This window comes from Myxine glutinosa, chromosome 1 (genome assembly GCF_964187855.1).
Source record: "Myxine glutinosa chromosome 1, kmMyxGlut1.1, whole genome shotgun sequence".
Classification (NCBI taxonomy): domain Eukaryota; kingdom Metazoa; phylum Chordata; class Myxini; order Myxiniformes; family Myxinidae; genus Myxine; species Myxine glutinosa.
Genome location: NC_136261.1, coordinates 15,081,371 through 15,096,324, shown reverse-complemented (window position 1 = coordinate 15,096,324; position 14,954 = coordinate 15,081,371). Strand labels below are relative to the sequence as shown.

The window sequence follows — 14,954 nt, the reverse complement described above, 5'->3', positions numbered from 1 at the left end:
AGTCAACTCGGTGAAGAACCCCGCTCCTTCCTTGAACTGGTGAGCCCTGCTTGATCTGCGCCAATCTGTGGGGTCTATTCACCTTTCTCAAAAATGTGACAGACAACTTTGATCGACAAAAGAAATATTTATTCGTACGCACAGAGACAAAATGCTTGTCCGCAGGGACAAACAGTTCTCCGACTTCTATTCTGTCTGAGTTTTAATTTATATTCAAAGTGTTCATGAGAAAGGAAGGCAGAAGCAAAAACTGCAGCATGAGATCAGAGCTTGGCTTGATATTTTACACAAGGTCAAGCAACAGATAAAACATGTTTTTTCCAACTCAATGCAGAGTCACAGTTCTGCTCGACAACTGTGAGATGGCTTTTTGCCAATGGTCCACAAACAATCATATTTCCCTCAGCTTCGTGTCACTGCCCACGTGATACAAATACGCAGCATGCTTTTCGACCATCGGTGCCACTAATTGGTCCAGAGATGACAATTATTCATTTTTACCCGGACACCTCTGCGGTATGAATTTTAAGATGGGAATGCAAGTGGTTTCTTCGCGTGAATGTCTTGTGACAGATTGTGCACTTGTAAAGCCCCTAGCCTGGATGAATTCTTCAATGAGATTGCAAATGTCCTGACTACATGAATGTCTTGTTACAGATTGTGCACTTGTAAGGTTTCTCTCCTGCATGAATTCTAAGATGACAATGCAAACTGCCTGAATGTGTGAATGTCTTGTTACAGATTGTTCACTTGTAAAGCCTCTCTCCTGTATGAATTCTAAGATGAGTGTGCAAACTGCCTGAATGTGTGAATGTCTTGTTACAGATTGTGCACTTGTAAGGCCTCTCTCCTGTGTGAATGTTAAGATGAGATTGCAAATGTCCTGACTGCATGAATGTCTTGTTACAGATTGTGCACTTGTGAGGTCTCGCTCCTGTATGAATTCGAAGATGAGAATGCAAACTGCCTGACTGTGTGAATGTCTTGTTACAGATTGTGCACTTGTAAGGCCTCTCTCCTGCATGAATTCTAAGATGATAATGCAAACTGCCTGAATGTGTGAATGTCTTGTTACAGATTGTGCACTTGTAAGGCCTCTCTCCTGTATGAATTCGAAGATGAGAATGCAAACTGCCTGACTGTGTGAATGTCTTGTTACAGATTGTGCACTTGTGAGGCCTCTCTCCAGTATGAATTTTAAGATGACATTGCAAATTGCCTGACTGTATGAATGTCTTGTTACAGATTGTGCAGTTGTAAGGCCTCTCTCCAGTATGAATTTTAAGATGAGACTGCAAACTGCCTAACTGTGTGAATGTCTTGTTACAGATTGTGCACTTGTAAAGCCCCTCTCCAGTATGAATTTTAAGATGAGACTGCAAACTGCCTAACTGTGTGAATGTCTTGTTACAGATTGTGCACTTGTAAAGCCCCTCTCCTGCATGAATTTTAAGATGAGACTGCAAACGGTCTCTCCGCCTGAATGTCTTGTTACAGATTGTGCACTTGTGAGGCCTCTCTCCAGTATGAATTTTAAGATGAGACTGCAAACTGCCTGACTGTGTGAATGTCTTGTTACAGATTGTGCACTTGTAAGGCCTCTCTCCAGTATGAATTTTAAGATGAGACTGCAAACTGCCTGAATGTGTGAATGTCTTGTTACAGATTGTGCACTCGTAAGGTTTCTCTCCTGTATGAATTTTAAGATGAGAATGCAAATGTCCTGACTGCGTGAATGTCTTGTTGCAGATTGTGCACTTGTGAGGCCTCTCTCCAGTATGAATTCTAAGATGAGTTTGCAAAGTGCGTCTCTGCGTGAATGTCTTGTAGCAAACTGTACACTTGTGCATCTTTTCTCCTGTGTGATTAAGCCTGTGGTTTTTCAAAAGACTTGATTTTGAAAATGATTTGTTGCAAAATTTGCACTTGTGATGTTTTCCCAACATGTATCTTTTCAGCTCTCGTTGCAAAAACTTTGATGTGTGGGATGACTTCTTAGCAACAACAGATTTTTCTCTGTGCTTCCTCAACTTATCAGCATATTCAGTTCTATGAAAGTTGTGTTGAGGTTTCTTGTAGCACGGTTGCTGTTCTTGTTTTTCTGAGCGAGGTCTGACTTGGACATTAGGAACGCAGCCTGGAACACTTGTATCAGAATTCTTTTGAGTATGCTCAGTTTGGCTGCCTGAGGAGGAGTTGAAGGGTGAAAAACGAATAACAAACATGAATTTGATTTGGTTATTAAATGGGTCATTCAAAGTTTTCACACAAATGATCTTTATTCCTTCAAAATACAATGTGGACAGTTGGAGTCCATCTCGAATGTCCAACATTTCTAAAACAATCTGATAATTAGAAAAACAGAGGTTTGTTGCAATGAAAGAAAAACATATCATTCGAAAAAGAAACGAGCAGGCATCTAAGGAGGCAACGACCATCCGCGTCCGCTTTGTATTCAGGCTTCCTCTTCTGTATGTTAAACATGAAAACAACAGCAAAACAAAAAAGCAAAAGAAAATTGACGATTTTATGCGACCTTACCCTTTAGACATCAATAAGTTTCAGTGACTCAATATGCAAACCCTCCTGAAATTTCAAGTCAATCAGATGCAGATCAACAATTTTGCGACCTTTGACCTTTTGACCTCAAAACCATCGGCTTCCAATATATTTTTTTTTGGGGGGGTGGGGGGAGGAGAGCAAAGCAATGATGCAATCTGCAAATTCTGTTCAAATTTAATCAAGTCAATCGGATGAAAATTTACCATTTTATGCATCCTTGACCTTTTGAATGAACAAAAACAAAAAAAACCGGCTTCTAGTTTTTCATAGATGAACCAATTCATTGACCCAGTGTGCAAATTCTTAAAACTTCTCCGCAATTCGATGAAAATTGACGATTTTATACTTTGATCTTTTGACCTTTTTATCAATCCTAATATTTTACTAAAAAAAAAAAAAATGAAGAACAGAACTATATATCTAATTTACATAAGTATTCAACCCCCTGAGTCAGTACTTCGTAGAAGCGCCTTTGGCTGTGATTACAGCTTCGAGTTTTCTTGGGTATGTCTGTATCAGCTTTGCACATCTGGATTTGGGGAGTTTCTCCCATTCTTCCTTGAAGATTTGCTCAAGCTCTGTCAAGTTGGATTGGGAGCGTCGGTGAACAGCAATCTTCAATTCTTTCCAGATTCTCAATGGGATTTAAGTTTGGGCTTTGGCTGGGCCACTCAAGAACTTTCAGGTTGTTGTTCTTAAGCCATTCCAGTGTTGCTTTGGCTGCATGCTTGGGGTCATTGTCCTGTTGGAACATAAATCTTCACCGCAGTACTTGTATTTTGCACTCTGAAGCGGGTTCTCGCGAAAGATTTGCCTGTACTTGGCTGCATTCGTTGTTCCCTCTATCCTTGCAAGTTTCCCAATCCCTGCCGCTGAAAAGAATCCCCAGAACCTGATGCTGCCACCACCATGCTTCACGGTAGGGATATGGTGTTAGATGGGTGATGAGTTGTCCTCGGGTTCCGTCAGACGTTGCGCTTTGCATTCAGGTCATTGTTAAATTTTCGTCTCATCAGATCACAGAATATTTTGCCTCATGCTTTGAGTCTTTCACATGCCTTTTTGCACCAGGCATGTTGTCATGTGCCTTGTTCTCAGGAGTGGCTTCTGTCTGGCCACTCTCCCATAAAGCCGAGATTTGTGAAGTGGTGCAGAGACTTGTCCAACCTGCAGGTTCTCCCATTTCAGTCAAGGACTTCTATAGTTCTTTCAGAACTTCTATAGTTCAAGTTTCACAGTAATAATTGGGTTCTTTGTCACCTCCCTGACCAAGGTCCTTCTTGCCTGGTTGCTCAGTTTGTTCGGACGGCCAGCTCTCAGAAGAGTCTGGGTAGATCCTTATTCTTTCCATTTTGTAATGATGGAGCCCACTTTGCTGTTGGGAACTTTCAACACCAGAAATTGTTTTACACCCTTCACCAGATCTATGCCTCCTCACAATTTTCTCGGAATTCTACGGACAGTTCCTTCATGGCAGAGTTTCAGCTCTGAAGTGCACTGTAAACTGTGGGACCTTATATATGTAGGTGTGTTTGTTTCCAAATCATGTCTAATCAAGTTGTAGAGACATCTTGAGCATGACCAAAGGAAATTGGATGCACCTGAGCTCAATTTGGAGTGGCATCACAAAGGGGTTGAATAATGATTGCCTTTCGACATGAAGGCTTTTCATTTTTTAATTATTTTATTAAAATGCTGATGTTTTTTTTCTTTTTCCTCATCTTCTTCAAATACATAGAACACCAAAAACACAGTCCGTGAAGCGGTGAAGCTGTGTAACATTGCATCTATTAATTACTTGGTTTGATTATTGGTTGCATCCTGGCTATTAATTACATACTTCAATTAATTACTTACGATTGGAATATACATTTCGACCCTTTCGACTGCTGAGTCCCATTAGAACTTTGAAGATCCCCCCCTCCCCCAAGACCCTTAAGACCATCAACATCCCTTCAGACCATTAAGACCCCGAAAGACCCAAAATAACCAGAATACCTAACCTCTCCTCTCCAATCCTCACTCTTCTCTCCTGTCCAATCCTCACTCTCCCCTCCACACTCTCACCTCCTTTCCAATCCTCACTCTCCCCTCCTCTCCTCTCCACCCCTCACTCTCTTCTCCACCCCTCACTCTCCTCACTCTCCTCACCACCCCTCACTCTCCTCTCCACTCCTCACTCTCCTCACCACCCCTCACTCTCTTCTCCACCCCTCAATCTCTGCTCCACCCCTCACTCTCTTCCCCACCCTTCACTCTCTTCTCCACCCCTCACTCTCCTCTCCACCCCTCACTCTCCTCTCCACCCCTCACTCTCCTCTCCACCCCTCACTCTCCTCTCCACCCCTCACTCTCTTCTCCACCCCTCACTCTCTTCTCCACCACTCACTCTCTTCTCCACCCCTCACTCTCTTCTCCACCCCTCTCTCTTCTCCACCCCTCACTCTCTTCTCCACCCCTCACACTCTTCTCCACCCCTCACTCTCTTCTCCACCCCTCACTCTCTTCTCCAACCCTCACTCTCTTCTCCACCCCTCACTCTCTTCTCCACCCCTCACTCTCTTCTCCACCCCTCACTCTCTTCTCCACCCCTCTCTCCTCTCCACCCCTCACTCTCCTCTCCACCCCTCACTCTCCTCTCCACGCCTCACTCTCCTCTCCACGCCTCACTCTCCTCTCTACTCCTCACTCTCCTCTCACTTCTCCCTTCTCCCCCCCCAATCCCTCTTTCACCCCTCTCCATGACTCCTCACCTTCCCCCATCACTCCTCTCCTCACCTTTTCCCACCCCTCCTTTTTCCAGCTTGGTGGTGAGTGCGTGAAAGCTTGGTGGTGAGTGCACGAAAGCTTGGTGGTGAGTGCACGAAAGCTTGGTGGTGAGTGCACGAAAGCTTGGTGGTGAGTGCACAAAAGATTGGTGGTGAGTGCATGAAAGCTTGGTGGTGAGTGCACGAAAGCTTGGTGGTGAGTGCACGAGAGCTTTAGGGCGAGTGCATGTGAGCTTGAGGGTGAGTGCACGCAAGCTTGGTGGTGAGTGCACGCAAGCTTGGTGGTGAGTGCACGAACGCTTGGTGGTGAGTGCACGAACGCTTGGTGGTGAGTGCACGAACACTTGGTGGTGAGTGCAAGAACGTTTGGTGGTGAGTGCACGCAAGCTTGGTGGTGAGTGCACGAACGCTTGGTGGTGAGTGCACGAACGCTTGGTGGTGAGTGCACGAACACTTGGTGGTGAGTGCAAGAACGTTTGGTGGTGAGTGCACGAACGTTTGGTGGTGAGTGCACAAAAGATTGGTGGTGAGTGCACGAAAGCTTGGTGGTGAGTGCACGAAAGCTTGGTGGTGAGTGCACGAAAGCTTGGTGGTGAGTGCACGAAAGCTTGGTGGTGAGTGCACGAACGCTTGGTGGTGATAGCGTGAACGTTTGGTGGTGAGTGGACGAACGTTTGGTGGTGAGTGGACGAACGTTTGGTGGTGAGTGGATGAACGTTTGGTGGTGAGTTCATCAAAGCTTGGTGGTGAGTGCACGAAAGCTTGGTGGTGAGTGCACGAAAGCTTGGTGGTGAGTGCACAAAGCTTGGTGGTGAGTGCACGAACGCTTCGTGGTGAGTGCATGAACGTTTGGTGGTGAGTGCACGAACGCTTGGTGGTGAGTGCATGAACGCTTGGTGGTGAGTGCACGAACGCTTGGTGGTGAGTGCACAAACGCTTGGTGGTGAGTGCACGAACGTTTGGTGGTGAGTGGACAAACGTTTGGTGGTGAGTGCATGAAAGATTGGTGTTGAGTGCATGAACGCTTGGTGGTGAGTGCACGAACGCTTGGTGGTGAGTGCATGAACGCTTGGTGGTGAGTGGACAAACGTTTAGTGGTGAGTGCACGAACGCTTGGTGGTGAGTGCACGAACGCTTGGTGGTGAGTGCACAAACGCTTGGTGGTGAGTGCACAAACGCTTGGTGGTGAGTGCACGAACGCTTGGTGGTGAGTGCACGAACGCTTGGTGGTGAGTGCACGAACGCTTGGTGGTGAGTGCACGAACGCTTGGTGGTGAGTGCACGAACGCTTGGTGGTAAGTTATCCTTGGAAATCTCCATGCAAGGCTGGCGGACTTCCTCTCTAGTCGTAGTCAACGTGTGGCCCTAAATGGGTTTCTCTCATCTCCTCCTCCTGTTCAGGCTGGAGTTCCCCAAGGCAGTGTTCTGGGCCCCGTGCTTTTTCTTGTCTTCATCAATGATCTCTCCGACTCTCTTGAAAATCCTCTCTATCTCTTTGCTGATGACTCCACTCTCTGCCGCTCCATTCCTCATCCCTCAGATCGGCAGTCTGCAGCCTCCTCACTCTCTGCAGACCTGGACAAAATCACTGACTGGGCAAACAAGTGGAACATGTTTTTCAATCCTGACAAATCTCACACTCTTACGATGTCTCTCCGAAAGGACCGACTGGACAACCGTCCCATCCAATTTCTGAATAATCCTCTCCAAGAAGTTCTGTCACTCAAGCTTTTGGGTCTCACCATCTGCCATGATCTTTCCTGGGAAAACACATTTCCAAGCTGGCCTCCAAAGCCAGTCGCCGACTGGGCATCCTCCGTCATGCGAAGTCCTTCCTTGGCACACCTGAGCTCCTCACCACATACAAGGCTTTCATCCGCAGCTCAATGGAATACTGCTCTCCCCTCTGGGCTGGTGCTCCTGCATCACACCTAGATCGTCTTCATGCTGTTGAAACCAAAGCGCTCAGAATCATTGGAATCTCCCGCGATGACGCAACCTCCGAGGGCCTTTCACTTACTCACCGCAGGCAGGTTGGTGGTCTTTCTGTCTTCTACCGACTCCTCTCCGGCCTTGCTCCTCCAGCTCTCTCTGGGCTCTGTCCCCCAAATATTCCTACATGTCGCACAAGATCTGCCTGCAACCCTCTTATGGTTAAACTGCCAAAATCAAGACTCTCTGCTCACCTTCACTCTTTCATTCCTCTTTTCTCCCGCCTCTGGAACAAACTCCCCCACTCCCTTCAATCCCACTCCTCCCTCCAGGTCTTTAAAACAGCAGTTCACCACCATCTCTTATCTTCCCCCATCCAAAACCTTGATCTTTTCTACCCCCGCTAATTTCACCCCAAATCCTCTTTTTTGAAATACCAACTTCTTTCCTGGAAGTCCTTGATGTCCTTTTGTTTATACTTCTCCCACCCCCCCCCCCCTCCCACGCCGCCTACCCCCAAGCCCTCTCCCTCCCACACATTCCCGATGTCCCTCACAAATGTTGTGTTAATGTTTATGTTGTGCTTCCCCTTCACTCCCCATCTTGTCTACCGCTCCCCTTTTTCCAACCTGTTTGTTACTTTGTGATACTTTGTTACTGCAACTTACAAACAATATACTTTGTTTGTTTGTCTGTTTGATTTGTTTGTGTGATAAATGTTAGCTCTTTCACGAGCCTCGATTATGTATACAAAAACAAAAAAAGTGCACGTAAGCTTGGTGGTGAGTGCATGTACGCTTGGTGGTGAGTGCATGTAAGCTTGGTGGTGAGTGCATGAAAGCTTGTTGCATTTCCGTCATTGGTGTGGGTTTGATCTCCATGGCTGCTTCGTGGATATGCCAGCATTAATCGACAAAGCGTAAACAATCCAGGATCAATTCTAGCTTTGAAGTGTTCATGACTCACAAGTTACCAAAACTCCATCAAGTGTTGGGGAACTTGAAGTTTGTATATTTTAAATGTGCAAGTGTGAACCTCAACAAGGATAAAAATACAAGGAAAGCAACTTTATTATTACCTGCAGTGTCCACAGCATCCCAATCAGGTCGTTCAATCTTCACAAAGGAAACTGAAAAAAGAAGCGAATTGGTACAGAGTTGAAATGTAAGGAAATATTCCATGCATTAACAAATCAAAGAGGTATAACGTTACAAATTAAGGAATTGCATAAAAAAGCAAATATGTTTATGCATGAAAAATACCCAAACAGCACACAGACATTGGGACAATGTTGGCAATAGATAAAGGATAACATTTTTTTTCTTTAAACAATGATACACATTGCGAGGGGTTTTAAATAGCCGTCTCACAAATCAAATTTAACACTCGAGCCACCACCTGTCACGGGGAAGGGGTGGGAGATTGGAGGGGAAGGGGTATGTGACAGGAGAGGGAGAGGAAGAGGGGTAGCAGGTTGGTTACGAGGGAGGGGAAGGGGCGAGATTCTGGAGGGGTGGGGGTGGGAGGAGGCAAGTGGTGGGGTGGCATGAGGGAGTTAAATTGGTGGGTTGGTGGTCCAGAGGGAGGAGGAAGAGGAATGGGTGGGGTGGGAGACCTGAGAGGTGGGGTGGGAGGAAGTGGGAAGAGGGAGGGTGAGGAGTATGGTGTGATTGGTGTGGCCTGGAGGGAGGGGGATGGAAAAGGTGGGGTGGGAATCCGGAGGGAGGGTTGTGGTATGCGAGGAGGCAGGGGAGAGGGTGGGATGAGGGAGGGCAAGGGGAGAGGGTGGGACAAGGGTGGGCAAGGGGAGAGGGTGGGACAAAGGTGGGATGAGGGAGTGGAAGGGGTTGGAGGCTGCACATGGCGTTGCCCGGCTAATTCAACAAAGATATTCTCGTTTTGTATTTTTAATTAATTTTCTGATATTTGTAGAATTTGTTTTTCACTTGGAAGTTGTGTGTAAATAAAGGTGGATAAAGTTGGTTTCATGAAATTTAATGCCAGCCTGAAAGGCAACAAAAGGTGAAATTTTTTGAAGGGGTGTAGACTTTCTATTGGCACTGTATTTGTGAAAATTTTATTGAATAACCATTCCTCACAACCTCCCCCAGCACCACTCCTTCAAATATACCCACTCCCCTCCCAGGCAGAATATCATGGCAAAAGCAAAGCATTGAACAGCAAAGTTGTTAAATACTGTTACGTCTGTGGGGGTAAAGGATGAACTGTCTTAGTCGAGAAAGAATTGTGTCGATTGGAATGCTGCGGGTGCCAAGTGAGGCCATCCCGATGTACAGTCACGTGAAAAAGTAAGTACACCCCATGTAAAGTTTTGACTTTTTCAACATATTTCAACATACAGCTATGTGATCTTCATTTCAGCAATATTGATAGATAAAGGTGATATAATATAACAAATATCATGAAACATTTACATTTTGTAGTCCATTGTATAATTTAAATAAACATAAATTCAAATTCCGCATGTGGAAAAAGTAAGTACACCCTTGGCTCTAATAGGTGATATTGCCCCCTTTGGCAGAAACAACTTCAAGTAGGCGTTTCTTATAACTGTCTACCAGTCTCTGACATGGACTGGGAGAAATTTTTGCTCGCTCCTCCATGCAGAATTCTTTCAGCTGGGCAATGTTTGAGGGGTTTCTTGCATGCACAGCTCGTTTCAAATCCCACCACAACATCTCGATGGGATTTAGATCCGGGCTTTGACTTGGCAATTCCAGAACCCTCCATTTCTTTCTTTTCAGCCATTCCTTGTTGATTTACTGTTACTAGGGCATGCCCGTACTATATCTATATCTAAAATTATATCCCCCCCCTCTATTTACATGAAATGGTTTGGTCCAAAGCGAACGGCTTGCGAGTACGGTGACAATCCCCCCCCCTCTATTTACATGAAATGGTTTGGTCCAAAGCGAACGGCTTGCGGAGTTTGGTAAAGAAATCGCCATAGCATGCACAAACGCGCAGGAAAGCGAAAGAATCGCAAATTAGTTTTAATTAGTTTTAAAACATCGTTTAACGCCAACATAGCGGCAACATAGTTTGCCAACGTGAAATAAATGAATACGCTCTCAAATGTGCCGTCCGAGGCAGAGTCTGTTCGCCACGTTCGGCACACGTGATAGCTCGCTGCTCTCTGATTGGTTGAATCGTTTTTTGGACATAGCTCGGTAACTACTTCTCCGATTAATATGAAACCTTGAAAAGGCACATCCTCGGGTCCCCAGCAATATACCTGGCAAGTTTAAAGTATATCGGACCCGTGGTTGTCGAGAAACAGCGGTCACAGACAAACATACAAACATACACACAGAGATTACTGGAATTATAGATAGATGTTTAGGGTCATTGTCATGTTGCAAGGTCCACCTTCGGTTGAGCTTCAACTTTCTGACAGATGGCCTCACATTATCCTCAAGCACCCTCTGGTACAATGAATAATTCATAGTGGATTCTATGATGGTGAGCTGCCCAGGCCCTGATGCAGCAAAGCTGCCCCAAACCATAATATTTCCACCACCATGCTTTACAGTTGGTATCAGGTTCTTGTGGTCAAATGCTGTCTTTGGCTTTTGCCAAACATGTCTTCTGGTACTGTGGCCAAATAGGTCTACCTTTGGCTCATCTGTCCAGAGCACATTGTTCCAGAAGTGCTGGTCTTTGCCAAGATGTTCATTGGCAAACTTTAGTCTTGCTCTGATGTTCTTTCTGGACAGCAAAGGTTTCCTCCTGGCACACCTCCCATGTAGATCAAATTTGTGCAGCCTCTTTCTAATGGTAGACTCGTGCACTTTGACATCAACAGTGGCAAGAGCTACCTGTAGGTCCTGTGATGACATTCTGGGGTTCTCAGAGACTTCTTTCAGCATCTTGCGGTCTGCTCTCGGGCTGAACTTGCTGGAGCGGCCTGGCCTGAACAAGTTGGCAGTTGTTTGGAGTCTTCTCCACTTGTAGATGATCTTCCGGACAGTTGATTGATTGATTTCAAATTGTTTGGAGATCTTTTTAAATCTCTTCCCAGACTCCTAGGCATCTATAACCTTCTTTCTGAAGGCCTCAGAGAGCTATTTTGATCTCGGCATGGTGACGCCGCACACTTCAACAACAAAGAGCAAACCAAACTAAATGTCTGAGGTTTAAATAAGACAGGTTCCTCCAAGATCCTCTCTGACGATGTTTGAAACATTTGCACCTGAGTTGGTGCACCTGATTCTAATTTTAGGTATTTGAAGTCGTGATAAATGTAGGGGTGTACTTACTTTTTCCACATGCGAAATTTGCATTTATGTTTATTTAAATTATACAATGGACTACAAAATGTAAATGTTTCATGATATTTGTTATATTATATCACCTTTATCTCTCAATATTGTTGAAATGAAGATCAAATAGCTGTATGTTGAAATATGTTGAAAAAGTCAAAACTTTAAATGGGGTGTACTTACTTTTTCACGTGACTGTACATAAGTAGGCCGTCTGTCTGGGTAAGAGGGTTTGCATGTCACCATAAGTGGCATGGCTTTGTGTTTTTTAATTGTAGGGCTTAAAGATTAATTCCCCAGTGTGTAATTTGTCCTTGTGATCTTCCCTCCATCTTTATTCCAATTAAAAAGCCCATCAAACAACAACTATAACAAATGGACTCATTCGTTCACCACGACGCCAGGGCTAATCAACACCCATCACATTTGCCAATCAGCACGTAACTCCCGCCTCACGACCAGCAACGTCATCTGAAGAGATTGGACTAAGCCCCCCGATGACTCGTAACGAGGAGGCCACGCCCCGGCCTTCATGATTGGTGGAGGGGTGATGGGATGATTGAGTCGGGCTCGGTGATTGGAGAGAGTGTGACGTCAACGTGGAAGATTCAACAGCTGAAGAAAGAGCGAAGCTGTTGCGCCATCTTGCTCTTCTGGGCCTGGCTTTGATAGTCGACGGTCACGTTTTATATCACTCTCCCTGTGTCTTCGTAGGAGGTGGCTGCGCTTTGAGCGTTACGCGCAAGCGAGGCGAGTGGTAGGAGCCCGGTAGATCGTGACGATCGGAGGAGGAGGGATTTTGGCTGCCGCTCCGCAGATCGGTGGCTGCTACGTGCGTGACTGCACGCCATCTTGTGCGCTTCCCATGCGGTGACTCCTGTCTGTCGACAAACATGCTTTCAAGGGCTGTTTGGGGACGCCAGGCTAAGTACCGGCCAATGCACCACAAAAACGAATTTTCTTTTATTTGTCTTCCCTTGTCGTGTCTCTGTGTCTGTATGGAGGGTCCCTCAGTTAGAATTTAGTTTCACCTCACCATTTATTTCGTTTTTATTACTCTTGCATTTATCTTCATTAAACCCATTATTTATTGCATTTCTTTGTCGTGCCTATATATTTGTTTCTGTGTCTGTTGGGTTTGGATAACCCCTGCATGTCTTTCCGATCAGATGAGGCTTCGAGACTTCCAGCACGCATGAAAAGATAATACCAAGTTGGGTGTACGCCTCAGAGTTAAGCTCTTTTCAGTGATTCGTCCTCATGTGGTCATAACCCCAGGAACACGACCATAGTTTCAGCATTACTGTATAATTTCTACAAAGTGATTCATAAATGGATAGGAAACAGAATAAATTGAAAGAGTCCAAAAATTGTCATCACCTTTTTGATCCAAAGCTTCCAAAACTTCAGGTTCAATCTTTATCATTTGAAGATCTGCAAACACATCACATGACAGACTCATGACAAAGTTTGTGTGCAGATAAAATCTAAAATGATAAAAACAGACATTCCTGCATTTAACAGAAACATTTTCTTTCCCGAACAATCTGAGATTCTCCACATTTTACCAAACACAATAGATGCTGGACAAGTACTCCACGACAAGCATGCATTTTAAAGGGCACGAATTACCTGCACAGATGTGAAGTTCACTCGGAATTCGAGACATTGTGGGTAAACAACTTCAGGGTGAAAGGACCGAGTTGAATGAAGACTTGTTTTTCAAGAAAATGTGGATGATAAATAATTAAATGAATTTGTATCAAACTGTATTACATCCTTGCTGTTACCTCAACCACCAAAGGTTGAGGAAGTTATCGTTTTACCCGTGTCTGTTTATCAATCTGTCTGTGTGTATGGATGTTAATCGCCTGCAGGAGTTGTACGCTGATCCAAACAAAATTTTAACACCCAGTGGAGGCAGTGACAAACTAAAAGTTTGTCGTTTTTGAGGTGCAATAGGTCAAGAGGGCAATAGGTCAAAAGGTCTAGGTCACAAAATCGTCAATTTTCATTGGATTCATTTGATATCTCTGTATATTTTCTGCATATAAAACCGAAAAACATGGGCAGATGGGGAATCCTTGTCGAGATAAAGTATTGGTCGTCCCATGTGAGTGCGTCTCTTAATTACGTTTAACATATCCAAGAACTGCAAAACTGGAGGTTCTTGGAAGTGCAAAGGAGGACATTTGTGTTCTCCAGTAATAAAGTAAGTCATCCAATTTAAATAAAAGAAAGAGTGCAAAAGTTGAAAAAATTAATTAATTCTGGAATTTCTGGTTTTAACACCGTTGAAGCAATGTCTGTTCCACCACCTGTTCTAAAATGTGCATTAGTATTTCATGCCTGTTGTTTGTGTTCTTTATGACAGTTTAAAACAGATTCAATCAATCAGGAATGATTTTCAATTTTGTTGGATTGTCAGAGAGGCAGACAGATTAAAATAATTATCTCACTACTACCTGAGTAGGGAATAAATGTTGCTCCTGGGACACTCTCATTTTCCCATTGACTTACATGTTAATTTTCCTCTCACCCTCATTTACCATAAACACCCCTATTTCTCTCACACTCGTTTCTCCATTCACTTACATGTTAATTTTCCTCTCATCCTCATTTTTTCCATTAGCTTTTTTAGATATTACCATTTTTCCTAAACACCTCTTTTCCTCTCACCCTGTTCTTTACGAACCTAACACCTAACCTTAATGTTGTTCATTAGACCACTCAAACAATGATCCTTCTACCCTTATGAACCTCTATTTCTCCCAGCCTAATCTTTACGAACCTTTTAGCTAGAGCACCTATCCTCAATGTTGTTCATTAGACCACTCAAACACTACAAATATTTGTTTCCCCTTATGAACCTGTGATCCTTCTGGCCTTATAGACCTATAATCCTTCTTCTATTATTGACACTTATACACTGGCGGATCATCCTTGACCCACTCAAACAATGATCCTATAAATATTTGTTTATGCGTAGGAAATAATTTAATTCTCTTACCACTACCATCACCATCTAATATATTAACAAAGTATATGTTTGAGTTTGGTTCTTTATCAAGATATTTTAACTGAGCTAAGATAAAATGGTAAACCTCCCTCAATGTTCTTGTTTGAGCACCTCCAGTGCCACACACCATTTTAAAATTAAAGTATATATTTTCCTGACAACCATCAAAGTTTTCCGTCCACTCAAAAATATTTCCATCTTTTTTACCCAACTCACCGGTATTTAAATTAATTCTCTTATTTGATTACTAATTTTTTTTACTGGTAATTAAATTAACTAATCTGGGTGGGGTGGATTAGAGTATGGATGGTTGTTGTTTAATGGCTTATCAGTTTTGTTTTTTGTAATTCTTGTGAGTAAAATGAACCCAATATTTCTTCCCCATTCATA

General features: G+C 44.1%; 1 protein-coding gene across 1 annotated transcript; it reads right to left on the bottom strand.

Moving 5' to 3' along the window:
- Positions 1–746: 746 nt before the first annotated feature.
- Positions 747–13,214, bottom strand: LOC144891730 (uncharacterized). The gene is made up of 4 exons (XM_078776131.1): positions 13,178–13,214; positions 12,926–12,979; positions 8,341–8,391; positions 747–2,185 (listed from the first exon to the last, which is right to left on the bottom strand). The coding sequence occupies exons 1-4, from the start codon at positions 13,212–13,214 to the stop codon at positions 747–749; spliced, it is 1,581 nt and encodes a 526-aa protein (XP_078632257.1).
- Positions 13,215–14,954: the final 1,740 nt, after the last annotated feature.

Coding starts and splice junctions, on each gene's coding strand:
- LOC144891730 (XM_078776131.1), bottom strand. CDS start 13,214: ATGTCTCGAATTCCGAGTGAACTTCACATCTGTGCAG. Junction 12,980..13,177: donor TGAACTTCACATCTGTGCAG/GTAATTCGTGCC, acceptor ATGTGTTTGCAG/ATCTTCAAATGATAAAGATT. Junction 2,186..8,340: donor GGATGCTGTGGACACTGCAG/GTAATAATAAAG, acceptor ACTCCTCCTCAG/GCAGCCAAACTGAGCATACT.